This window comes from Amblyomma americanum, chromosome 4, assembly GCF_052857255.1.
Source record: "Amblyomma americanum isolate KBUSLIRL-KWMA chromosome 4, ASM5285725v1, whole genome shotgun sequence".
Lineage (NCBI taxonomy): Eukaryota > Metazoa > Arthropoda > Arachnida > Ixodida > Ixodidae > Amblyomma > Amblyomma americanum.
This window is the reverse complement of record NC_135500.1, coordinates 204,198,016-204,223,470: the sequence shown is the minus strand read 5'-3', so window position 1 is coordinate 204,223,470 and position 25,455 is coordinate 204,198,016. Positions and strand designations below refer to the sequence as shown.

General features: G+C 50.6%; 1 protein-coding gene across 1 annotated transcript in view; it reads right to left on the bottom strand.

The window, feature by feature from the left end:
• Positions 1-24,068, bottom strand: part of LOC144129132 (uncharacterized) — a 43,533-nt gene extending 19,465 nt beyond the window's left edge. Inside the window, exon 1 of the mRNA XM_077663059.1 lies at positions 23,672-24,068. Within this exon, the coding sequence (XP_077519185.1) occupies positions 23,672-23,717 (46 nt within the window). The 5' untranslated portion in view covers positions 23,718-24,068. The remainder of the gene's footprint in view (positions 1-23,671) is intronic.
• Between the last annotated feature and the right edge of the window lie 1,387 nt (positions 24,069-25,455).

The following is a 25,455-nucleotide window of genomic DNA, read 5'->3' as shown; positions in this document are numbered from 1 at the left end:
TTGTTGGGCATGCTTCAGAAGGCTTCCATTGTTCAGGTGCGCCGTGCGTCCCCACAGTTGCGCATGCGTACATTTAGAGGGAAATCAGTCGGTCACACTGTCTTCTCCGTTTTCCTTAGACTGTGTATCACTCGGCTCCCGAGTCTGGCTTTTCGGTCAGCGCATTTAGTTTTTTCTCGGCTGCCTAATGACACTTTCCCTCCACCATTATGCCTTAATCATCCAAAAGTAACCTGCTGCTTAAACTCCGCTTGAAGGGTGTTGCTATACAGAGATATCAGGTTCTCGAGACTGCACCGCGGCGCGCAAGTGTGCCGGTAACGCTAAGCGATCGACGTCGTATCCGTCATACGAATAACCTCACCCATCTCAACTAGACCTTCCTTGCCGCCCCAGTCTATTAAAGACTAATCACTCACCTCTCAGACTATACCGTCCGCGGCATAAGAAATACATCGATCATGGCGAGTACATAGCATCGTGTACTCTCCGCTTAACCGATCGGTCTCCTACACGCCTGCAGAGCCATGAACCAAAAATGGCGCCTCGCATGTCTTCTTCCAGCGTGCATTTAGATGGGCAGGCTGCCTGCGCAGGGTCTGCGCGACGGCAGCACCACGGGCAGCAGCGGCCGACCCACGCCCTTGGCAAAGAGGCGCGCGCACTGAGCCCGTCAACAAACAGTGCGTGCGTGCTGGCCGCCGGCGGGGCAGGAGAGCAACAGAGAGCGCCGAGGCAGGCGCACGTGCTCGCGAAGCTGCGCTGCGCCTTTCGCCGCGAACGACGACCCCTCCTGGGATGGGACGCTCCACACCGACGCATTTCGCGGTCTCTCCCCTGCGGTCGGCTCCGCTGCTTGATGTTCGGGGCGGCGCGAGGGAGTATGGTACTGAGGGGAGTGGGGGGGAAAGTAGTTGTGGCGCCCGACGGGGGCCAGACGCTGATTGAAAGAGAGGAGAAGAAATGAAACGGCAGAGGAAGAGAGGGTGTGGGGGAGAAAATGCCCGCAGCACTATGGAAGCATGCTGCTGATTCAGATCCCACCCCCACCACCGAACAGCAGGCACCCGAATGCCGCCGCCATGACTGGCCCTTCCTTGCGAACTAAACCAGTCATCATGGAGCCAATCATGCAGTGCACTTATTGATGATGATGACGAAAAGCATTCATAGAAACCCAGTATTTGAGTATAGGAAGGCAAATTCGCTACGCAGCCGTATCTGCAGATTCTTTCGCACCCTGGTGAGCTGCTGTCGCGAGACAAGGCGACGGTCAATTCACTGACTTTTCTCGACTGCGTAAAACTTGCGAAACTCCTCCCATCACGTGCGTAGCTGTCGTCGGCTGTAGCGTCTCCTGCGCTGCACAGTTTTGAGGCGCCAGGGGCGAACAGAGGGAACGAGGCGAGCGCCTCTTCCGCGAAAGAATGGGGGAAACGAAAATGACGCCGCCGAGGAGGGCGATCAACTTCCGGTGCGGCGTGTTTACGTTGTAAAGGAGGCTGCCGCAGAGTGCGTGTGAGCGCCGTATGCGTTCCCATGCGGTGTCGGCGGCGACTGGAGCGCAGAGGCGTTGGATTGGAACGAAACGATCCACTAGTCCGGCTTCCTTCCCATAGTTCTCTCGCTCACTCTTTCTCTGTCTAGGAAGAAGGAGCCCGTCGTGCTGGGGGACGAAAATGAGAATGACGAAGACGAGCAAGGCTCTTTCTTCGCGCAGCAGCTGCCGCACCGCGGCGCTCTTTGAGAGAGGCTCGGGAAAGGGTAATACCACACTATAGCCGCCAGACACAAAGAGAGAGCTAGACTCGGATGACGAATCGCGAAATTCGCGCGAACTCTATAGCGACAGCTGGCGTCTTAAGGTGTGTGTGTGTGTGTGTGTGTGGGGGGGGGGGGGGGGGACCCTTTCCTTGGGATCAAAACCATGCCAAATTAAACGGTTCTTTAATGGTTCTTGGTCAGCTAGGAGCGCCATTAAAAGGCTCTTCGGATATCTAAGAGCCACAGGAATGACAGCGCCAGTCTGTAGACAGAACGTGGTTGTCGTTTAATTTTATAGACCAAAGGACGACACGAACACATTCCACATTTCTTCTTTCATTTACTTCGCCACCCCCCCCCCCCCTTACCCCCTCCACAAGTGCAGGGTATAATAGACAAACTAGTGAGGCCTGTCGACCTCTCCCTGCTTTTTCTTTCCTCTGTCTGTCTATCTAAATACGGTGATGACTGTGTGTGCGATAATGCTCACGGAAGTATTGGATGTATTGTGTCTTAAAGGCGGAAAGAGGGAGAGCGTAGGGGAGGGAGGACGGTATTGGCTGCAATAACAGCAAAAAAGAGAGAAATCAAGGAAAAAAATGCATGAACTCAAGCAAAACAGTGCAAGAGGTACGACGCTTGCAGTACATGGCCGAAGACGCCTCGAGTACTCCATATTTACCACCTTTTTCAAACCGACGCTTCTGAACTGCTCTCATGCGGAAAGCTCAAAGACATGGCAACGTTTACGGATAACATGAACTCAGTCGTTCGGCCGCAAAGCAGACAAAGAAAAGAAAATCTCTTTCAGTTGAATCTGTGTTCTGAGGCAGCACTGAAATTTAGCATGTTTTCTTACCTACAGTCTTAAATAGAAAGTAGCTCTAAGGCCTTGACATATCTTTACCTACTCTTGTTTATGTTTTCGCCCTTCTTTCCAAACGATCCCGGTAAAGCTGGCCGAGAAGTGCATGCAGTGCCACGTGAGTCCAACAATAACAAGTAGCACTTAGAACTTGTCCGTCTAAGTTTAGAAGGAACACAGGAAAAGGCGGGCAAGGCATTATGCGGAACCAAGTACCAGAAAAAAAAATTCGGGCGCAGAGTGCTTTGCCAGGAACCTTGAGCTGCGGCTGTCACGGTTAAATACAAGCGCCGGTGCCGCCAGCTTCGCAGTGACAGCCATTTCTCGACGCCCTGCTTTGACTCCGTGGCGCCTTCTGTACTACGGCTGCCGCGCCCACTCTATTTGCAGCCACTGTCACACCACTGGGCGCAAGGGCAAGTCTGGGTCGGACACCTAACTCACGTCACAGCTCACGTTTTCTGGGCTTCCGTGGGTCGAGTCAGCTCTGAAAGCAAGCGCCGCATGCTCGTGCGTGCTTTTCATCACCCTGTTGCCTGGCTCATGGACGTTGCCTGGCTCATGGATGCCTGGCTCATGGATGCCTGGCTCATGGATGCCTGGCTCATGGATTCATGGATGTAGGGCACACAACATGAGCTGAATCACAATGAATTTAGTTGGTTTTATGGAATACCTATATGTGCGGTTTAACGTCCCGAAGCGAGGCATGCGCTAAGAGGGACTCAGTAGTTGAAGGCTCTGGGTGAATTTCGAACACCTAGGTCGAAATGCGGCCATCGCCACCGTCATCGAAGAAAAGAAAAAGAAAAACCGGCCGTGTGGGGTGCGATGTCAGCGCATGGTGAGCAACCCCCGGTGGTTGAAACTGACTCAGAGCCTTCCACTACGGCGTTAGTCCTATAGCCTACGTGCCCCTTCGGGACGTTGGGCGCCCAATACAACAGTTTGTTTGGGCAACGGTTGATCTTCATGTGTGTGTGTGTGTGTGTGTGTGTGTGTGTGTGTGTGTGTGTGTGTGTGTGTGTGTGTGTGTGTGTGTGTGTGTGTGTGTGTGTGTGTGTGTGTGTGTGTGTGTGTGTGTGTGTGTGTGTGTGTGTGTGTGTGTGTGTGTGTGTGTGTGTGTGTGTGTGTGTGTGTGTGTGTGTGTGTGTGTGTGTGTGTGTGTGTGTGTGTGTGTGTGTGTGTGTGTGTGTGTGTGTGTGTGTGTGTGTGTGTGTGTGTGTGTGTGTGTGTGTGTGTGTGTGTGTGTGTGTGTGTGTGTGTGTGTGTGTGTGTGTGTGTGTGTGTGTGTGTGTGTGTGTGTGTGTGTGTGTGTGTGTGTGTGTGTGTGTGTGTGTGTGTGTGTGTGTGTGTGTGTGTGTGTGTGTGTGTGTGTGTGTGTGTGTGTGTGTGTGTGTGTGTGTGTGTGTGTGTGTGTGTGTGTGTGTGTGTGTGTGTGTGTGTGTGTGTGTGTGTGTGTGTGTGTGTGTGTGTGTGTGTGTGTGTGTGTGTGTGTGTGTGTGTGTGTGTGTGTGTGTGTGTGTGTGTGTGTGTGTGTGTGTGTGTGTGTGTGTGTGTGTGTGTGTGTGTGTGTGTGTGTGTGTGTGTGTGTGTGTGTGTGTGTGTGTGTGTGTGTGTGTGTGTGTGTGTGTGTGTGTGTGTGTGTGTGTGTGTGTGTGTGTGTGTGTGTGTGTGTGTGTGTGTGTGTGTGTGTGTGTGTACAGTTATCGAAAACCGAGTGTGACATTGAATGGCTTTTCGTATGAGTATCATATTCTACCTTATGAACTTGATATAATCTACGCGTATTTATAGACAGGACTGCATGCGCCCTGTCTGCGACGTCGTTGGCATGCGCATTGTGCGCGGAGACATCGTAAATGCCTAAGGACTAAATGCGGACCCATTATTCCTTTCGGAAGTTTGATGCCATTTTCTTCTATGTAGTCTTAATTTTTTCTTTTACTACTCATTATGCAACGAGAGAAGGAGTAGCCAGCTCCGGCAGAAGATGCCGAGTTCTGTTGAAACCACTCTTTAAAAAAAATGAGAAGTACTGTCCACTAGTTGCGTCAACGACGTTTCTGCATTAGAAAAATGGGTAGGGGTGTGTAGATTCTTTTCCAGATGTTTATATCCTACATGAAGACATCAATGTGGCTCAAACCAGAGAGACAAAAACTCTTGAATAGCTGTAACGCCTTGATGCCCCCAGGTTAGTGCTTACTGGCAAATGGCGACTAAAAACCCTTTAATACGCCCTTATATAGAGACACTCTTCAAATAATAATAATAATAATTGGTTTTGGGGGGAAAGGAAATGGCGCAGTATCTGTCTCATATATCGTTGGACACCTGAACCGCGCCGTAAGGGAAGAGATAAAGGAAAGGATGAAAGAAGAAAGGAAGAAAGGGGTGCCGTAGTGGAGGGCTCCGGAATAATTTCGACCACATGGGGATCTTTAACGTGCACTGACATCGCACAGCACACGGGCGCCTTGGCGTTTTTCCTCCATAAAAACGCAGCCGCCGCGGTCGGGTTCGAACCCGGGAACTCCGGATCAGTAGTCGAGCGCCCTAACCACTGAGCCACCGCGGCGGGGCCACTCTTCAAAGCAAGATTAAAAATTCGGGGCACAACTTCTTGAAAGTTTTTTTAATATTAGCTTACTGAGGGACACTACTAGGAAAAAAAAAATGTGAGGATACTCCGACAACACTCCTTCAACACTCTTTGATTGAAGAGAACTTCTCACATGACAAAAAAAAAAAACAAATCGTAACGGCAGTATTTCCTCAACACTCGTTTATATGTGTTCATGGCTTATGGGGGTTTAATGTCCCAAAGAGACCCAGGCTATGAGGGACGCCGTAGTGAAGGGCTCCACATGATTTCGACCACCTGTGGTTCGTTACCGTACACTGACAACGCACAGTACACGGACCTTTAGCATTTCGCCTGCATCGAAATGCGACCGCCGGGGCCGGCCGGGATCGAACCCGCGTCTTTCGGGTCAACAGCCGAACGCCGTAACCACTTAGCCACCGCGGCGGCACTCCTTAATAGTGAACACGGATTGAAGGTCACTCTTCATGCGGAAGCAAGGGCAGAGGGTGGCGCGCCTTGCTCCCCTTCACTCACGACTCCGCCGCTCGAGTCGGGCCCCGACTTTTCTTCTTCGAGTTCAAATGTCACTCAAGCGGGTCCCTGGCCCTGCAACTGGTTTAGCGTCCCAGAGCACGCAAGCGGAAGGCGGAAGTGGGCAAATCGTGTCGTCGACCGCGCCACGATTTGTCCCGATGCGCTGAACGCGGCTTCTCGTCGGCTAATCGTTGCTTAATAAACGAGGTCATCCCGAGCGGCAGGCTTGCGCGTCTGGGCGACAGTCGAGCGTAACCGCCCTCCTTGTCTCTGCTGCATCGTCGACAGCTACAGGCGATCTTATCTGCAGCATGCTTTCAGCCGTGTGCGTAGCGTGGTGGCTGCATTCACCCGAAATATATCGGCGCTTTCTCAATTTCCGCCTCGCGATGGAGCAGGGCTGAGCGCGTACTCTCGTCAGAGCACCGAATGAACTTCCGTTTCACATCGACGAGTATACTAAGCCTGACGTCACAGCTTATATTCCACAGCACCTAAAGCGTTAGACACCGCCGGTCAATTACAAGGCATCATTACGTATCATGAACTCTGTAAATCTAACCCCTGATTCAATGACGGCAGCTCTACCTCCCGCAACGCTTTATAATTTCAGATAGGAGGAGGAGGAGGAGGAAAAACCTTTTTTTTTTCATTTACACATTTTTGTATTGGTAAACAGAGTTTATATGCAGCGCATTTCCGCTCTACTTACGCCTTTAAAGGAGGCTAGGCACGAGAAACGAATGAATCTGAGCGGACTTATTCTCCACACCGAGCACTATGCGGTGAATTGGTTGGTTTTTTGGGGAAACGAAATGGCGCGGTATCTGTCTCATATATCGTTGGACACCTGAACCGCGCCGTAGGGGAAGGGATAAAGGAGGGAGTGAAAGAAGAAAGGAAGAAAGAGGTGCCGCAGTGGAGGACTCCGGAATAATTTCGACCACCTGCACTGATATCGCACAGCACACGGGCGCCTTAGCGTTTTTATGGAGGCAAAACGCTAAGGCGCCCGTGTGCAGCCGATATACGTTACGTGTCCATGGCAGCGGACATTCATTGCTCTGTTTTCTTTCATTACACAAAGATAAACTTTTGCCGTCTTCTTTCGATCTTCCAGCCGAATGGAGCGAGTCGTGTCTTTTATTCACATCAGCGTATACCTTCGACGTAACGTCTCCGCCGCATTTAGTTCTCGTAATCGTACTGTGCAGCATTTAAAAAGAAAAAAAAACAATACTCAAAGCGTCCCCAACCGTACAGAAGCGATTGTGTGCCTCTTGCACAGCGTCTCGCCAGAAGTCTCCAGCGCGAGCTCTCGGATGCTCGAAGCTGCGACGCATCGCTCCCTCCATCTTTGCAAATAGGGCGCCGCGACCTCGAGAGTCAGAATCACGCTCTCGCGTTTAGCCTCATGCATATATACAGACGCACGCGCGCGAGACTGCACTCCCCGATAGAGGGCGCTCTACCGTGCACTGCGCGAAAGCACTGGGAAAGCGAGTCATCTCCCTATTCAGCGAGAAAGCGCCGCAACATTCGTGAGTGCCGTGGTTGGCTTCATGCTTTGGTACAGCACGGAAATAGCATGGGGCGGTATAATACAACAATTCTTTAATCTCGACTCCATTCTGTGCTTGCTCTCTGCTTTGCCGAGTGGACAATCCTAGCGATAAGGAAGGGGGGGGGGGGGGCACGGTTTCGCTACAGGCAACGACAAAGGAATAAAAAGATGAAAACCAAATATAATGGAAATAGAATCCCGGGTCAAAGAAATCAAGAGGCCCCGGAAAGACACCGAGTCAGTGTCTGTGTGCTTAAACCGGCCCAGCACCCGTTCGCAGGCTGTCTCCACTTCCTTCACGGACCCTGCAGGCAGGCCATGATCCGTAGCGATGGGGGTCAATGCAGTTAGCGAATTAATAAGCGAGCCAACCTGTTAATCGAGAAGAAGGCGCGTAGGCGGCACCGGCTACACGAGACGCAGTACACCACACATACTGGCAGAACGAGTACAGCCCTTGTGCGCATATATATATATATATATATATATATATATATATATATATATATATATATATATATATATATATATGTGTGTGTGTGTGTGTGTGTGTGTGTGTGTGTGTGTGCGTGCGTGTGTGCGTGCGTGCGTGCGTGCGTGTGTGTGTGTGTGTGTGTGTGTGTGTGTGTGTGTGTGTGCGCGTGCGTGCGTGTGTGTGTGTGTGTGTGTGTGTGTGTGTGTGTGTGTGTGTGTGTGTGTGTGTGTGTGTGTGTGTGTGTGTGTGTGTGTGTGTGTGTGTGTGTGTGTGTGTGTGTGTGTGTGTGTGTGTGTGTGTGTGTGTGTGAAAACGCACGACCGGCCGTAATTAGATCCGCGTAGCGAACTTAAGGTGAGCGGCGATCTTTTCGTCGAAGTCATTACTTCTAGGAAGCGCGCCGGTTTGCATCACAGAGCTGCAACCGATCGAGGATGGCAGCGCAATTAGTTAGGTACGTTACTTAGTCGCACGCCGTTTATAACTGTCTTGCTTGTAATGTTCCATCTTCCGGCCCATGAGAGATGCCGCGCATATTTTTTATTCTCCTCCATATTTGCTGTTGTATATTAAATTAAACTTAAGTAGCTTTATAAATAAACTAGTATCAATAATCTTATGGTGAGCTTGGAAGCTTGGTGCTTGGAAGGACCGCGGGAAATGAAGGGGACGGATAATTAACAGTAGACAGAACAAAAAGGTCCCCTCGATGTAGTACGTCAGCTTCTACGGGCAACCGGTGAAGAATACGTCTCTGCCGCAGTTGGCACTCAGCGCCTTAAGTCTTAGTGCACAGCTAGTGAGCAGCTAATGCAAGGGTGATATGCGATACGACGTGTGCCATCTGATATGGCAGGACCCTCGTGGTCGTTAAAACGTCAGCAGGAGGAGGTGCTGAGCGACGTCCGGTGTTGAGTTACGTGGCGACGGGCGTCACCGAAGTATACAGCTAATTTGTGCACCGTATACGAAGGCGCGGGGACACTGCGCTGCCAAGGTGGCGCTGCAATTGTTCCATTCGGTGACTCAAAACTGCTTTTGTCAGCCGCTTGGGCCGCTGCAAACGCGAGAACACATTCTCCGCGATTAGATACCCGCGTTTGGCTGACAGCATTCATTGCCTAGCTTCTCTCGGCGTAGCCCAGATAGCTGACGCACGGCACGTGCGCCTTCGACAGAGCGCGGAGGCTCACGCCAATAAGCGCCTGAAGGTAGCGCGGAAAACTAATAATAGTACTACCCAAAACTGCTTGCTCTTCTCGCTAGGGGGTGTGTTATGGCGCTGCAATCGGCACCGCAAACTTCAGCGCAAGTTCCCCTATGCACGGAACTAAAGCCACTAGGTATCTCAGTGTCAGGGGCCCGCGTTCGCTCTCTTTTCGGGACCACGCGTGCCAGCGGCGGCGAGAAGCAGTTCAGGGACCGGATCCGATATCGGGGCCATCGGCAGAAGCGTCCTTCTTTTAATTTTCTTTTGTGTTCCATTTTTTGAGCTCACGCCCCAGCGGAATGCAGCACTTATGGAAGCAACGGGTTCTTATTCTTTCGCACTGTACACAAATCGGGGCCCGGTTTCTGTGCCAAGCCTGCTCCACCACCATCCCACCAAAAATATGCAGTGTAGTAGAGAATTGAGGAAATGGGCTTGGGGCCGGGCATGTAATGCGAAGGCAAGACCACAGCTGGTCCCTAAGGGTGTCGGAGTGGATTCCAAGAGACAGTAAGCGTAGCAGGGGCGGCAGAAAATTAGGTGGGCGGATGAGATCAAGAAGTTTGCTGGCATAGGGTGGGCGCAGCTGGGAAATGACAGGGTTAATTGGAAATACATGGCAGAGGATTTTGCCCTGTAGTGGGTGTAGTCAGGCTGCTGCTGCTGCTGCTGATGATGATGATGATGATGATGAGAGAATTAAGCTATTCTCGACTACTTAAATCAGGCTCCAACTTGTATTCGCTGCTGGCTGGTCAGAGGCTTGATTTGTGAGGCGTTCGTTATCGTGACCGGCGATCCGTCCGGACAAACATAACCGTTACTGGTGCGTGTATTGGGGGGCTGAATTTGGGGGCCTCGAGCCGGATGGCATGATTTTATTAGCACAGATGTTGGGCAGAACCAGCCACGATTATTTTGGACGCAGCAACGGCGCGCAATAGGCATGAATAAGTAAAAGAGACGATCGCGATACTTTCACCGCGTGTTGCGCACGGAAAGCCGAGTTTAACGAACGCCTGTATTTAGAATTTTCCGGTTTAACGAATAAATTTCGATTTCCCTGCTGGCAGCCGTGTACAAACTAAGGCTGCCTCGATTAAACGCTGCTCCTTTTTGAACGAAATATTCCGGCGCTTCGTGCAACTTTGATCAGTACACATTTCCATACTGCTGCGTTTTTTTTCTTCTAAAATCTTAATTATTTAATCATAGGATGAGTTTGACAAGTTCCTCCGAAGTAGCCACCGATTCATTTGATATGGCGCTCCCGTTCAGACGCTTGCGCTTGAAAACAGTGGAGAGCTTTAAGACAGCCAGAAGTATTTCCCCCCTCACTCTCTAAAGCGCGCAGCGCACAGACTTCGGACATAACGAATGTATACTGCCACATTTCTCAACGTGAGATGTCACTTCACTGAAACGCGAGCGGACGTCTCCGGCGTCAGACACGAGCGTGGGGTGATGGTCCCAGTCAGCGCCAGTGTCCCTGTCCCTGACAAACGACGTGTCTTCTCTCACCATCTGGCAGCCGGAAACCGGGCTCCCGAGAGCGAGGTCCGCTGACAAACTTCGTCCGCTTTGCGTCGACCTTGAATGTGCGTCGACCGTTCAGTGAGCGACGCTATATCAGTGCGCCATTGGAACGGGGGGTCCCACGGGCCGGCGGTGGGGGTTAAGGGCACGCAAGCGCATTCAGAAGAGTCCAATCGGGGGCCTGATTAATGGCGCGAGGCGATAACACACGAGGAAGCTGGCACGCGCACTCCGTTCTCTCTCTCTCTCTATTTTGTTGGCGCCTAGCGCGCGCAGTTCGAGGGCGTTCCCTCCTCTTCAATGGCAAACCGTGGGTGGTGCACTACCCGTTTCTCCATTTGGCATCGGCCTCGCTCTGTACGCGCCGGCGGAAAAGCCTCGCTTGGCCACCTCGCCAGGATCGCCGCGTACGCGGAGAGCTGTGTACGCATGCAGCTCCAAAGCCGAGAGTCATCGCGTTCTTTTGGCGGAGATGCTGACGAGGAGGAAAACGCCACAGAGAAGACTGCCGCTAACCAAAGCAGCAATAATCATCTTCGCAAAGAGAAGAAGGGGGGGGGGGGGGGGAACGGAGATTCTTTTGCCGTACTCCATGATTTTTTTTATTCAAGAAGTGTGCCATGAGGCATAAGTTGAGAAAGGGGGAAGGAATGCGAGATAGAAAGTTAAATGAAGGCCTAGTGAAGACCAGTTAAGGTTCACTATAGACCCTCAGAGCTCGTGACTGCTGTACTTATTACCCGGTGTGCAACTGCGTCAAGCGTTATAAGTGTCCTCGTTAAGGCGTCCTACCCCCAGCATGAACGTGGCGGTTGTCATATCATTAGACATCTTGCGGCGTTTACAGCGGCGTCACGGCTTAAAGGAGACAGGCAGACCGATGTGTGACAAACAGCGGCTCGGTTATAACTTATGACAAGTGCAGAAAAGGCTTCGCCTAAATCTCTCTACCCGAGCGCCGCCTCCCCTCAGGTTACTCGCAATCATTCCCGGCTGTCGTCAACTGTATACCTCGGGGCTATGCTAACCGGAAGTGTACGGTGCGCAAATAGCAGTTAAAAGGCATTCAACGGAGCCTCTCGCTACGGCGCGATTCTTTCGGCACATCGTATATTGCAGCAATCGCATTCCAGAGGCCCATCTGGGAGCAGTCTAACGACCCGGGATGGATTGCGAAGCGGCTTCTGCGAAGGGCAACTTTGTGATCGATGCGCAAGAAACGGCGCGGACAGTCCGATGGGCCCGGCTGATTTGCGGTGACGTAATTTCCGGTCGCTCATTTTCTCGTCTCGGCGGTGGCAATCAACGGTGTTGCACATCTCCGCTCAGTCTGCGTGCAATTCGCAGCGTGACAAATGGAAGAACTCTACACGCCGCGACATAGGCAGGCCTCGTGGATGGAAACAGCATCCCCGATTTCGCTTAGAAAAAACGCTAAGGCGCCCGTGTGCTGTGCGATGTCAGTGCACGTTAAAGATCCCCAGGTGGTCGAAATTATTCCGGAGCCCTCCACTACGGACCTATTTGTTCCTCTCTTCTTTCACTCCCTCCTTTATCCCTTCCCTTACGGCGCGGTTCAGGTGTCCAATGATATATGAGACAGATACTGAGCCATTTCCTTTCCACCAAAAACCAATTATTATTATTATTATTATTATTATTATTATTATTATTATTATTATTATTATTATTATTATTTCGCTTAGATGTTCGGTAGCCTACAAAAATTATATGGCGCACTGGTTAGCGTGGGAGAGAGAGAGAGAAAAGCGGTAGAGGAAAGGCAGGGAGGTCAACATGAAGAATGTTCCGGTTCGCTAACCTGCACTGGGGGAGAGGGATGAGGGGGGGGGGGGAGCGTAAAAGAATAAAAAGAGGTAGAGCAATGTGGTCTTTACCTAGCAGGGGAAAAAAGAAATATGTCGGCGCTTTGGGACAAATCAGGTCAGTGTAAAAACTGTAAGCATGAAGGAACATGAGTGCTTTATCCGCCAATCCCGCTGACTCGGTACCGAGAAAATGCCACGCAATTCAATTTTTCCTGCGTTTTAATGGAGGAAAAACGCTAAGGCGCCCGTGTGCTGTGCGATGTCAGTGCACGTTAAAGATCCCCAGGTGGTCGAAATTATTCCGGAGCCCTCCACTACGGCACCTCCTTCTTCCCTTCTTCTCTCACTCCCTCCTTTATCCCTTCCCTTACGGCGCGGTTCAGGTGTCCAACGATATATGAGACAAATACTGCGCCATTTCCTTTCCCCAAAAAACCAATTATTATTATTATTATTATTATTATTATTATTATTATTATTATTATTATTATTATTATTATTAGCCACATCGCGTCAAATTTTGTCTGGAGAACAGGTATTGTCGCGAGAGAACCGAACCCGATTAAACACGGAGCAATAGTTGATCGAACAAAGATCACGAGTCCCGGTCCCATCGAGCCCGCCCCTCACTCTTCGAACTCCGCGCCGATTCTCATGATTGTCTGGAAAATGACTCAGCACTGCGCGCCCTTCTTTTCTCGACTGCTTAAAACGGGAGTTAGCGCAATGGACGTCGGAGAGGAGATAATAATAATAATAATAATAATAATAATAATAATAATAATAATAATAATAATAATAATAATAATAACAATAATAATAATAATAATAATAATAATAATAATAATAATAATAATAATAATAATAATAATAATAATAATAATAACAATAATAATAATAATAATAATAATAATAATAATAATAATAATAATAATAATTGGTTTTTGGTGGAAAGGAAATGGCGCAGTATCTGTCTCATATATCGTAGGACACCTGAACCGCGCCTTAAGGGAAGGGATAAAGGAAAGAGTGAAAGAAGAGAGGAACAAATAGGTCCGTAGTGGAGGGCTCCGGAATAATTTCGACCACCTGGGGATGTTTAACGTGCACTGACATCGCACAGCACACGGGCGCCTTAGCGTTTTGCCTCCATAAAAACGCAGCCGCCGCGGTCGGGTTCGAACCCGGGAACTCCGGACCAGTAGTCGAGAGCCCTAACCACTGAGCCACCGCGGCGGGGCGAGAGGAGATCCGCCGAAGCTGCATTGCGCGAGCTGCTTGAGGCAGCCTGCGGGAGCCGCAGACAGATTGGCGGAGCGGAAGTTTTGACCGCGCCGTTCTTTGATCCCGGCGAGAGAGGGGCAGGATACCGGACGTCCCGGCCGCCCACGCAACGTGCGAACACCCCTGCCGCTGAGCGATAATCGTACTCCTCGGCAACCACACCCGCGCCAACACTGGCGCCTTCGGGGTTCCCCTCGCGCCCAGCACCAAAGGCTGCGTCGCGGTTGCCCTTTGGTTCGAACGGGCGGAAAACCGACAGGCGCCACTGGTGTGTACTATAAGCCAGCTTGCTCTGATTGGACGTCTGAGAAGCTTGAAGGATCCGAGGAAACCTGTCCAGGATTAGGGACCGAGTCTTTCTGAAGGCCACCTTAGTATAGTTCTTAGTTGTCTTTTGTTTTTATTTTTTAAAGAAGGAAAGAAAGATTTATTTCAGCAGAGCAGTTACAGCATCTGCTGCAGGGGCAGAGGCTAAAGGCTGTGGCGCCTGACGAGGCCTCTGTCCCTCTGCAGTCGACGGAAGTGCAATACAAATTTGAGCATAACAAGAAGGTAAGTCACATAATTAAAACAAATGTGGGTAAATTATGCTATTATAACCACAACATTAACACAATATGATAAGTACAAAAAAAATGCAAGGATATTATACAGAAATTTTGTTCAGTAGACAATACATTGAAGGACACTTATTACAAAAATAAAGTGAAAAACCATAGTACAAAAGAAGGATACATCCTGAGTATGCATGTCATATGTACTCGTCACTCCCCGTACAAAACACCTGATATTATTAGGACATCTTTAATGTGCTTTTTGAATGTGCTAATATTAGATGCGAAATTCAAGTTACCTTCAAGTTTATTAAGAATCGAAGCCATTTGATAAGGAACTGTTTGTTTACCGTAATTGGTTCTAGTTTTTGGTATGCGTCTTTTATTGTGTCGGAAAGGATAAGTGGAGTTTTCTTCCCTGTCACAAATGTGCAGCTTCCGGAGTTGTACGAACTGAAGTAGTTTATAGTAGTATAGCTGGTCAGTCCTCAGCATTTTATATTTTAAGAACAAAGGAGAAGTTTGTAGTAGCTGGTAACGTCCATAATAATTTTCATAACAACGTAATATCTTTTTCTGCAGTATTATGAGCTTATTGTAATTGCCCTTTGTTGTGGTTCCCCACACCATCATCCCATATATTAGTTTTGAATATATTAGTTTTGAAGTTTTGCGGGTCAGTCTGAATACCCAGTTAAAAACAAAACTTGTTTGAATACAATGACCGGAAACGCTGCATCAACTCATATTGATATGGCGCACCATTGACTTTCTCGAACGTGTAGGAATATCTATCGAAAAGTATAACAAGATAAGTTTGGAGAGGGGAGAAGGCGAGGGTTCAATGCGAGTTTCTTGATGTCCTGTCTGCTACAGTAATAGTTTTTCACAAGCCGGAGCAACATGTGAGCTCTGAGGCATGCGGCGCAGTGGATAGCGCAGGAATGATTTCGGCCTCCTGAACTTTGTTACCTAAGAGCTGATGCTAAACAAGGTACATGCGAACTAATAGTATTAACGGGGACATGTTCCATCTTTGCCTGGTTTTGAACGTTGTACTTAGTGAGTGCGGAGGCAGCCGCAGACAGTCCACTGTGTATTCTTTCAGGCTTCACTGCAATCTATGCTGGTCAGTGGGTCGATTTACGAGGCCTTCAAAGTCATCATCCTCAACTGAAGTCATACCACATATACAAGTGTAGTAGGAAGTAGCCTCCCAACATTCTACAACTCTTTTGCATCAATCGATTCATCCGTTGCGTCACAGTGTGTCTCAATTTAAGCAAGACAACTGTATGCACCACTTTCTTTTAATTTCTTGTGTTCGTATCTCACTGCAGAGACCGACGCTCTCCAATACACGCTTTTTATTTTGGCCTCACAAAAGTGTAACTTTCGCTTTTAAAGCGTTTAGTAAACAAAGTTTGCCCATGAGATCCTGATATGAAGTGAGCATGTAGTAAATATATTTTTCGGGACTCAGGGCCCAATGCCGCACGGACGCTTAAACCTAGCGCCTTTTAATGACGGTTTCTCCCCAAATAGAGAGGGCGATATTCTACGAGTAAGGATTGCACCGACATCGGGTAATCATGCCGCTCTTCTTAAGGGCTGATTAATACCATGAAAAGCCTCCACATTCATCGTTTTCACGCAGTAACAATGTTTAAACGAGTGCTTGAATCCTTCATATCTTTCGAGAGTCCGCTCTCACAGTATAGGACGGCTTGTTTTTTGTTTTATTTTCCCTAGTAGACAGTTCAGTAACGGTCGTAATAGTGACAGCATTGAACCCCTGTGACACTATCAACCCGCCGCGGTGACTCAGTGGTTATGGTGCTCGGCTACTGACCTGAAAGATGCGGGTTCGATCCGGGCCGTGGCGGTCGAATTTCGATGGAGGCGAAATTCTAGAGGGCCGTGTGCTGTGCGATGTCAGTGCACGTTAAAGAACCCCAGGTGGTCAAAATTTCCGGAGCCTTTCACTACGGCGTTTCCTCATAGCCTGAGTCGCTTTGGGACGTTAAACCCCGATAAACCATAAACCAAACCTTTGACACTATTCTCTGGCGTCTGTATGCCAAGAACAGCACTGGAACGACTTCAGTTCGCGGCATTCAGGAACAAGCAAAAGGCGAAAATTTTTGTCCTTAAAGACCCGCCCCTCGCCCCGCACCCTCTCAGAAAACAAAACAGGTTTACATCCCAGACCACAACCCGGCTGCCAGTTCGAGCACCGGAGGACGGTGCATGCAGCTCATTAGAACAGGCCAGTGCACCATACGGACAGTGACGACTCGTGTGCAGCGCCGAGCGCTGCGAGCCAAAATTTCAGCAATAGTCGAGCCCTCAACTTTCGAGACTTCAAGGTCCGCGCCGCGATCCGTCTTTTGTGCGCGGCGCGCTTGTCACGGGTGACGGGGCCGCTTCGCTGTCGCGTTTTTGCTTTCAGGCCAGTGGGACGACAGTCGGCGCGCCTCACGACACGCCGTCTTATTCGCCGGTCTCGAGAAGAAATCTGCGGGGCACCGCAAGCGACCCGCGCCTCGGCATAATGCCGAACCTCGAACGAAGAGAAGAAAAATCAAAATGAGAAAGAATTCTCTTTCGAACGGCACGAAGGTCGTCGTCTGCTAACGGCGTCGGGGGACGCCATTGTCTGTCTGTTCCGCATCTCTGCAGTCGGTCGCGGTGTAGACACACACGACGACCACACGCCGAGTCGTTTTAATGCGGCCGCTAATTACGAGCAGGCGCGTTGGACATTGCGGTGGGCGGATGCGAGGCTCGTGTCCCTCAACAAGCGCGCACAATGGTTCTCTGCTTTCTCTCCCTCTCCCCGTTCTATCCGAGCGTGCGGCTGCGCGGAATGAAAGTGCATTAATTGAGAGTCGGCTCATTAAGCGTTCCTCTCCTCGCACTGGCTTGTTCCACGCTGGCGCCTGGGCTGACCTAACTTGAATGTGTTGCCCACACGCACTACAAGCTGCGCCGCCTTTTTGCTTACTAGTTACAACTAAGATGCCGTTGGTCCTCGAGGAGAGTTATTAAGTCGAAACTCGCAGTCTCGGAGCCTTGGTTCCCAGTCTGGCACGATGCGGGCTGCTGCAAGATTTGCGCACATTACGTGATGCCGCACAGGACGCGGGCGCGCCTGACGCTAGAACTGACTGTCACGTGACGCTACTGGTTGGCGGCTCTATCGTGTTTATAGGCTGCGCACGCCATTTAAGTTTGCTGCTTCCTGCGAACTAAATGTTTTGTTGCCGTTTTCTTAAAGAAAGCGTATCGCAGCCTCCCCTCACGCCAGTCTGTGGCGGTCAGTAGGGAAGGAAGCTGGGACAGAAGTACGGTAAGTCATGGCAGTAGCAAAAAAAGCTACTGAGTACTGAATGTCGTACGCTTGTCTTCCAGATTAACGGCGATAATTGCCTCCTGACGATGCCTTTCTTGCTTTTTACGTAGCCAGGTGTATGCGATACACGGAATCCGCACCTCGGTCCGGAAGCGACTTTTCACGTTCGGTCGTACCGTTAACTCGGCGGCGGAGATAAACTGAAATGAAGAAAGGTGCGATATTTGTACTGTCCCGCGCGAGAACGGATCACCAAGCCTTTCATTCCTTGACGGCGCCGAAAGGAAGGTGCGGCACCGAGATTATTAAGCTACAAAAAAAAAAAAAGGCTCGATCGGCGGAAAAACAGCGCAGCGCTGTTCGGCTGTTTCCCGTTCTTCACCGGATGTTAGGTGAGGAGAAGGGAGCCGCCACAGTAGCTGGAAAACAAAGCGAGCCCCCTGTTTCCGGTCCTTCCTACCGAATCACGTTTCTTCGCGGCATGCAACGACGGGGGGCCGTATACCAAAGAGCTCGCTGACTCCCCGTGCGGCAGCATCGCCGCCGTGTGACGCCGGTGCCCCCACAAACACTCGCACGAAACACACACAGACAGACACACGGGCACAGCTCTGCGGGATTCCTGTCTCCGTTCGTGAGCGGCCTGCAGCTATGGCTGCTGTGAGCGGCTAGGCGGCATGCTCGGGTTATAGAAACAGCCAGTGTTATTGTTGAGGCGCCCGAAATAGCGCGCGCGCGCGCGAAAGCAGCAGCAGCAGCAACAGCAGAGCCCGCGTGGTTGTTCGTCGTAGAGCGCGACCTCGGCCGCCACAGCTCAAGCCGGACCGGCGGCCGTGGCGACCGCAGAGGCCTCCACACCACGCCTAGCACGCGCTAGACGGGGCGGCGGCTAATTGCGACTCGCTCACCGCGGTGTAGTAGATGGAATGTTGCCTCCGCGGTCTCGTGTGCGTGCGTTCGATACGTGCCGTTGAAAGAGCGCCAGATGAACGTCGCTGATAATTACTAGCGCCCTCTACTTCTCTCCATAACCCCCCTTCCAACTATTCCTTCACCGTCACCACCACTCCCCTTCCTTTCCTTCCTCCTGCAGCAGTGCATTTTGTTTCGCTTTCTTGTTCAGATTTTTTTTTCTTCCCCGCAAACTTCAACGCCGACCGTCAATACTCGGTTCCATCTGGGAACCAACCGGTGTTTACAGTGACCCTCAGCGACTGTCCCGGGCCGCCGCCATATCGCTTAGGCTTAGCCTTAATGGCACGCGCTGTTGCCCCCTAGGGGGCGAGATCGTACAGACAGACGAAGCAGACGAACCGGAGTCGCGGACAGCGTAAAGAGAAAAAAAAAACACTCGCAAGCTGTTACAAATGCACTGCCGAACCGTGTTTCTTCAGCCTGTTGCGTGACAAGCCACGCAGTAACAACAAAAACAGCAAATAATCGAAGTAATCCCAGACGCGAACGAGCGAACGCGGTAATGTGTGCGAAGTGAGAGTTGCAAGACGCTATATATATTCCGAGGCGCCGGAACGGACCCGTCATTGGTGGAGCGCACTGCAAGCCCTGGCCGCGTGCGAAGGCAATTAAGAGTCGTTTTCGAGCTGTACGTTTATTTTGCTCTTGTCCTTTCCTTACGGGTTTTCTTGCGTCGCTTGGCAGACTAATGAGGTAAGATTAGCTTAAACGTTGCCGCGTTTTCATGTTGTGATTTGGACTCGGTCCGGGGGCCACTGAGCCGGCGAGAAAGGGAGAGCCCTGTTTTCCCATTAAGCGACGTGAGAAGACAAGCGCGTTTATTTTCACTCTGTGTTTACACCACCGTTACAAGTTCTGATAGGTTGTTTTGCGACCAATTAAAACAATGATTTAAGTTATTTTCTTTTTCAGTGCAACACGGCGACAGAGAGAGAGAGAGAGAAAGATGAAAGGAAAAGCAGGGAGGCGACGCCCAGTATGCTACCTTACACGGGGGAAGGGGAACGGAGGGAGAGATAGAAAAAGGAGAGAAGAAATAATAATTAATAATAATTGGTTTTTTGGGGAAAGGAAATGGCGCAGTATCTGTCTCATATAACTTTGGACACCTGAACCGCGCCGTAAGGAAAGGGAAAAGGGAGGAAGTGAAAGAAGAAAGGAAGAAGAGGTGCCGTAGTGGAGGGCTCCGGAATAATTTCGACCACCTGGGGATCTTTAACGTGCACTGACATCGCACAGCACACGGGCGCCTTAGCGTTTTTCCTCCATAAAAACGCAGCCGCCGCGGTCGGGTTCGAACCCGGGAACTGCGGATCAGTAGTCGAGCGCCCTAACCACTGAGCCACCGCGGCGGGGCGTGAGAGGAAAGGGAGATCAGTTTTTCACGTGTCCTTAGGTCATTACTAACTGGGTACACAGGGCACACACTGAAAGTTTATAGCCTTGAACAAAATCCTGTGTCCTTCAAGAACTTGAGAAGCGCCTTCACAGCTCTCTTCTGCGATGAAGGCTTAGTCCAAGCATCCCGAATCTTGGCTTCTGTAAGCGGACGAGGATCTAAGCGGTCGTGTGTTGCAGCCAGGAGGACATGCTCACGCTCATACCGAGGACAGTCACAGAGAGCAAGGCGCCCGTGTGCTGTGCGATGTCAGCGCACGTTAAAGATCCCCAGGTGGTCGAAATTATTCCGGAGCACTCCTTTTAGGGCGCTCGACTACTGATGCGGAGTTCCCGGGTTCGAACCCGACCGCGGAGGCTGCGTTTTCACGGAGGAAAAACGCTAAGGCGCCCGTGTGCTGTGCGATGTCAGTGCACGTTAAAGATCCCCAGGTGGTCGAAATTATTCCGGAGTCCTCCAATACGGCACCTCTTTCTTCCTTTCTTCTTTCACTCCCTCCTTTATCCCTTCCCTTACGACACGGTTCAGGTGTCCAACGATATATGAGACAGATACTGCGCCATTTCCTTTCCCCCCAAAACCAAATATTATTATTATTCCGGAGCCCTCCACTACGGCACCTATTTCTTCCTTTCTTCTTTCAATCCCTCCTTTATCCATTCCCTTACGGTGCGGTTCAGGTGTCCAACGATATATGAGACAGATACTGCGCCATTTCCTTTCCCCCCAAAACCAAATATTATTATTATTCCGGAGCCCTCCACTACGGCACCTATTTCTTCCTTTCTTCTTTCACTCCCTCCTTTACCCTTCCCTTACGGCGCGGTTCAGGTGTCCAACGATATATGAGACAGATACTGCGCCATTTCCTTTCCCCCAAAACCAAATATTATTATTATTCCGGAGCCCTCCACTACGGCACCTATTTGTTCCTTTCTTCTTTCACTCCCTCCTTTATCCCTTCCCTTACGGTGCGGTTCAGGTGTCCAACGATGTATGAGACAGATACTGCGCCATTTCATTTCCCCAAAAACCAATTATTATTATTATTAGTAGGTGCTCTTTTGTTTCGTCGCACCGGCAGTTCTCACAAGCACGAGAGTCTGCCATAGCAATTAAGTAGGAGTGGTCACTTGCAAATGCCACTCCCGGCCACAGCTAGGCAACACAACAGCGTAGCATCGCGGCGGAAGAGGCCGTGGACGAAGGACTGAGTTGAAATCAATTTTTAAACACACTTATGCGAAAAACCGCACTCGTGCCATGGCTTTGTTGCGAAATCGGTACATCGGGACTGGGAGCAGTTTTGTTTGCGTGGATACAAGAAAGGACTAACTGCTCTACATCACACGACGCAGAGCATGCGAGAGTGCGCGTTGGGCAACTACAAGTAATCACGAAGGCTAAAGTATAGTTCGTCATAGCGTAAAAAAAAAATCGACGAAAAACGCTAAGGACATTTTAATTCCCTACGGTCTTGAGACCCGAATCGAAGACGATGATAGGAAGAAACATCCAGTCACATCCATCTGCCATGTCATCTAATCTCTTTGGTTAATCAACTCCGAGCGTGTTTTCTATGCAGTTTTTGAGAAATGCTCGAAAAAAAAAAGAAGAAAATACGTGACAAGTCAATGTAATGAACTACGATCGCCCTTACTACACGTTTTACCGGCCGAATGCGTTCAAGGGGATCCCGATAGCTCGGGATAGATACACCAGACGGGTTAATTGTGCTCCTGCAATTATTTTGCAGGAATCGTTTCGGCTCTTTCTTGAAGACCTTCATTTCTTGGTCAGCGATTAGAAAAACAGTATCAAACGCATTAAACTGATACTGGGCACAACGAACGACCTCGAATAAAAGTTTATGATGACTCCTCAGATGTTTCGCAGTCATGTCAGAGTCCAGAACATCCCGAGGGGAGATTTGTGCAATATTGGCGAACACTGCAGGCATGCCACTCAACATAAACAGGCGAACTGGCCCATGACCTTTAGCGTCCGTTTTGTAGCGTTGGTCGTGGTATCTTAGGAACGAGAACGCAAAAAAAAAAAAAAATGGGACTCGCTGCGGTTGTTTGTGAAGTCTGGAACAAGGATCCCGGCAAGATCCGAAAAGACACTGCAAACTTGCAAACACTGCAAACATCACAACCTTCACGTATGAGGATACTGTATATGGATACTGGACATCCTTACGGGCACGTGTAGCTATTTACGCCGCTTTAGCCTCCCATTAGATAATGCAACAAGTTATTGTACTATCATAATACTTGCGGAACATTTCACATTAATAACTAACGTAATGACCAGTGTACCTCATTTTGACGTCTAAAAAACACATACCCAGAAATCTGACACGTTGCTATACTATAAAACAGTTTGCGCTCGTAATACCGAAACTATACAACGCAAATTTCCAATCAGTTTGTTTTCAAATACAATGCCCTTCCTCTCCTACAGCCACCATCCCGGAGTTGTTTTACGAACAGATCACAAGTTTACTTTTTGTTTTTGAGTAATAACCACTACCCGAGCCCCCCTGGACTCATGACTCCTGCTATCTGCGCCGTGTCTTTTCTTGAGATTACCTTAATGCGGTTCTGTACTGTTCAAATGGTTGAGCAGAAAACCCGTCCACTGTTTTTTTTTTAAAACACTGCCCAAGAATTGATTAATTAACTTATTGATTGATTGACCAATTACGGACCAACCATGACAGCGTCGCGGAAAGGGTGGGTACACGATCACGTCGACGGCATACTACACATCCCAGCACACCGCTAAAAACCACTAGTGTAGAGGATACACGGCAGTGGCCGTTCTCAGCGATACACCGTCAAACAGATCACATTTGATAAATACATTCCCGGAATATTGCCTTCAAGTGGCGTGTACAACCACGGAAACCATACCATAGTTCGCTTTGCGAGCTGACCTTTTCATGAGGTGCGAACACCTGGTACCGTTTCGCACCCAAGGATACACCCCACTTATTATTCGTTGCTTTATTTTTTGACGGAGATGGAAGCAACGATTTATTGGTTTAAGGCATAAAAAGTAAGCACCATAGCTTTTTACACACCACCGTGTCGAAAATTTCTTTCCTCTTACTCGCTTTTCATGCAGAACAACTTAAAACTGGAAAGACAGCCTGACACGATCGCCCTCTTCATGTTGCGGCTTCATTTTCTTGAAACATAACTACCTGCGTCAAATAAAATGCACCACCGGGCTCATTACAGTAACCTCTTCGCACTGGACGAAGTCGGAGTCACTTAAACTATGCTTAGAAACCACACGAAACATACAGCTGATGAAGAGTTGCTGAAAAAGCACCACGGCGCCACCATCAGTGCGCTAAAGGTACAACGCCCGAGAGATCCGCACCGTGTCATCGAACGACCACGGCGGGGGCGCCGAGTGCTCTCAGAAGCCTTCCGGAAAGCGAGCGAGAGAATTGCTCTCGCAGGAAGTGTTTTCTCGAAAACGCCGTGCGTACACTCTGACCCCGGAGATAAACGCCCACATCACCCGTGGGTGACTCCCGACTAACCGGACTCTACAGCCCGTCTCTCTTTTCCGAAAACAAAAGGAAGGTAGGGCGGACACATTAATGCGTGACCTACACCTGTTGCTTGGACGTCAGAGCAAGCGGTTCAACTATTATTAAATTGCCGCTGGAACACTGGTCCTACGCGAAGAGGGAAGGAGGGAACGCCGAGACCACTCACCTCCTAGGAGCGCGCAGACGAGCGTTAGCCACGGCACGATTCCCATGCCGGCGAGGAGCGAGGCACCACTGAACAACTTCGGCGCGGTGCGTCCGGCGAGGATGCTTCGGAGCAGCCGCTAGGGCCGACGAAGAGAAGGCGGCGTCGTCGAGCGTCTCGCGAACGCGCCGCTATCGCCGATGTAGGGGAGAACTCGCTGCTGCCGCACGCTGTCCCGTCCCAACCTACGACCGTCGTCCACCGCAATCTCCTGCGCGCACACTGCCGCGTGGGCTTCCTTACCAACGCCCTAGTGATCCATTTGCTCCGCAAGTGCGTTTATAAGCGACGGCTCCTGTTTTTCTTCGACGCCGGTGGAAAGAGAGCATCGCCACGCGCTCTCCCTCTACGCGCGTGCAGCGCGCCAAACACTCCAGCGACATCGTCATCCCGGTCCAAAGGCGCGCGTGACGTCACCGTGACGTTGCTCGCCGCTCAGACGGCGGGCGCGCGCTTCAGTGTGTGCGTGTGTACTTCCGAAGCGCATTCCGAAAGTTGCGCGCCGCCGTCTGCCCCTCCTCCTCGCGAAGAAGACGACAACGACGGGACCAGTTCCGCTTGGGCGTCTGCGCTGTTCCCCCTCTCGTGATCCTTCAGTCCCGCGCAGATGCTCCGCGAAGCGAAGGGGACTAGATAACGAAGAAGAGCAAACGCGGTGCGATTTATTTTTGCTTTTGTTTCTTTAAGAGTACCCGGGCCCCGGCTTCTCTCTCTCTCTCTTGCTCTCTCGTGCTCTTGCATCAACCTCGCTGAGAGTGAGAGAGGGCCCCGTCCGGCCGCCCGCAGGCCGTTTGACGGATCTTGCATCGCGCGCGAAATCGAGTGCCCGGCAGCTCACGGCGGCCCCAAAGGATGTCGTGGGCGGCGAGCGAGGCTTTCTACTGGCTGCTCGCCTTTTGTGACGCGCTCAGTGCACTCCGTTCGTTCATTCTTTCTTCTCTCCATCTTCCCCTGCTCTGATTTACGGCGGCCGCCTAATGAAGCGAGCATCTGCGCCGGCTTCGGTGGACGCATCCTCGTGTCGAAAGAAAGAACGGCGTGAAAGAGGAGGACCCCTTTCCAGCTCTGCATACGATAGCAGAGTCGGCCGCGGTCCATTCTTTTCGGCCCAGGCGCGGTTATTGTTGGCGCGTTGCGTACTGCTGCTGCGCCGGTGCGAGATAGCGTTGCGTGCAGGCACCGAGCACGACTGAAAGGGTCGCGCGTTTTCTTTATAGCACCCCGCGTAGCACGCGCTCGCGGCAAGCGGCTGTGTGTGGAAGGAAGGCCGCTGTGAGTCACGGCTGTGGGTGTGCGCCGTCTTTGACTCGTGGCACGCGCCAAGCGCCGTCACCTCTGGCCAAGTTCAATGTCGGCCGAGGCGAGAAAGTGCCCGTGTCAGTACATAAACGCCCTGGCTCGACGTACGGGCGCCGTCGGGGCCTGGGTCAGTCGTCGGGGGCCCCTGAGCGACAACGTCTGCGACGGTGTCACGTTTGTTTGCTCCGTCACACTGCCGCCTCCGCAGCGCGAAACAAAGGACCATCTGTTCAGGTTGATTTAGGTCGACGAAGGTTCCGCCGAATGCCACGCCTGGTTTCGACTAAATGTTGCGCAGTTTGGTATCAAGCTGTCATGAATTATTTCCTTGTAGAAGAGAATGGAAGCACAATTTCTTAGGGTCAAGGAGAGTACAGAATAAATCTTTGTGTTTCTTCACCATCGAAGCTGGAGGCGCAAGTTTCAACTTGCAGTTCATCCTGCCC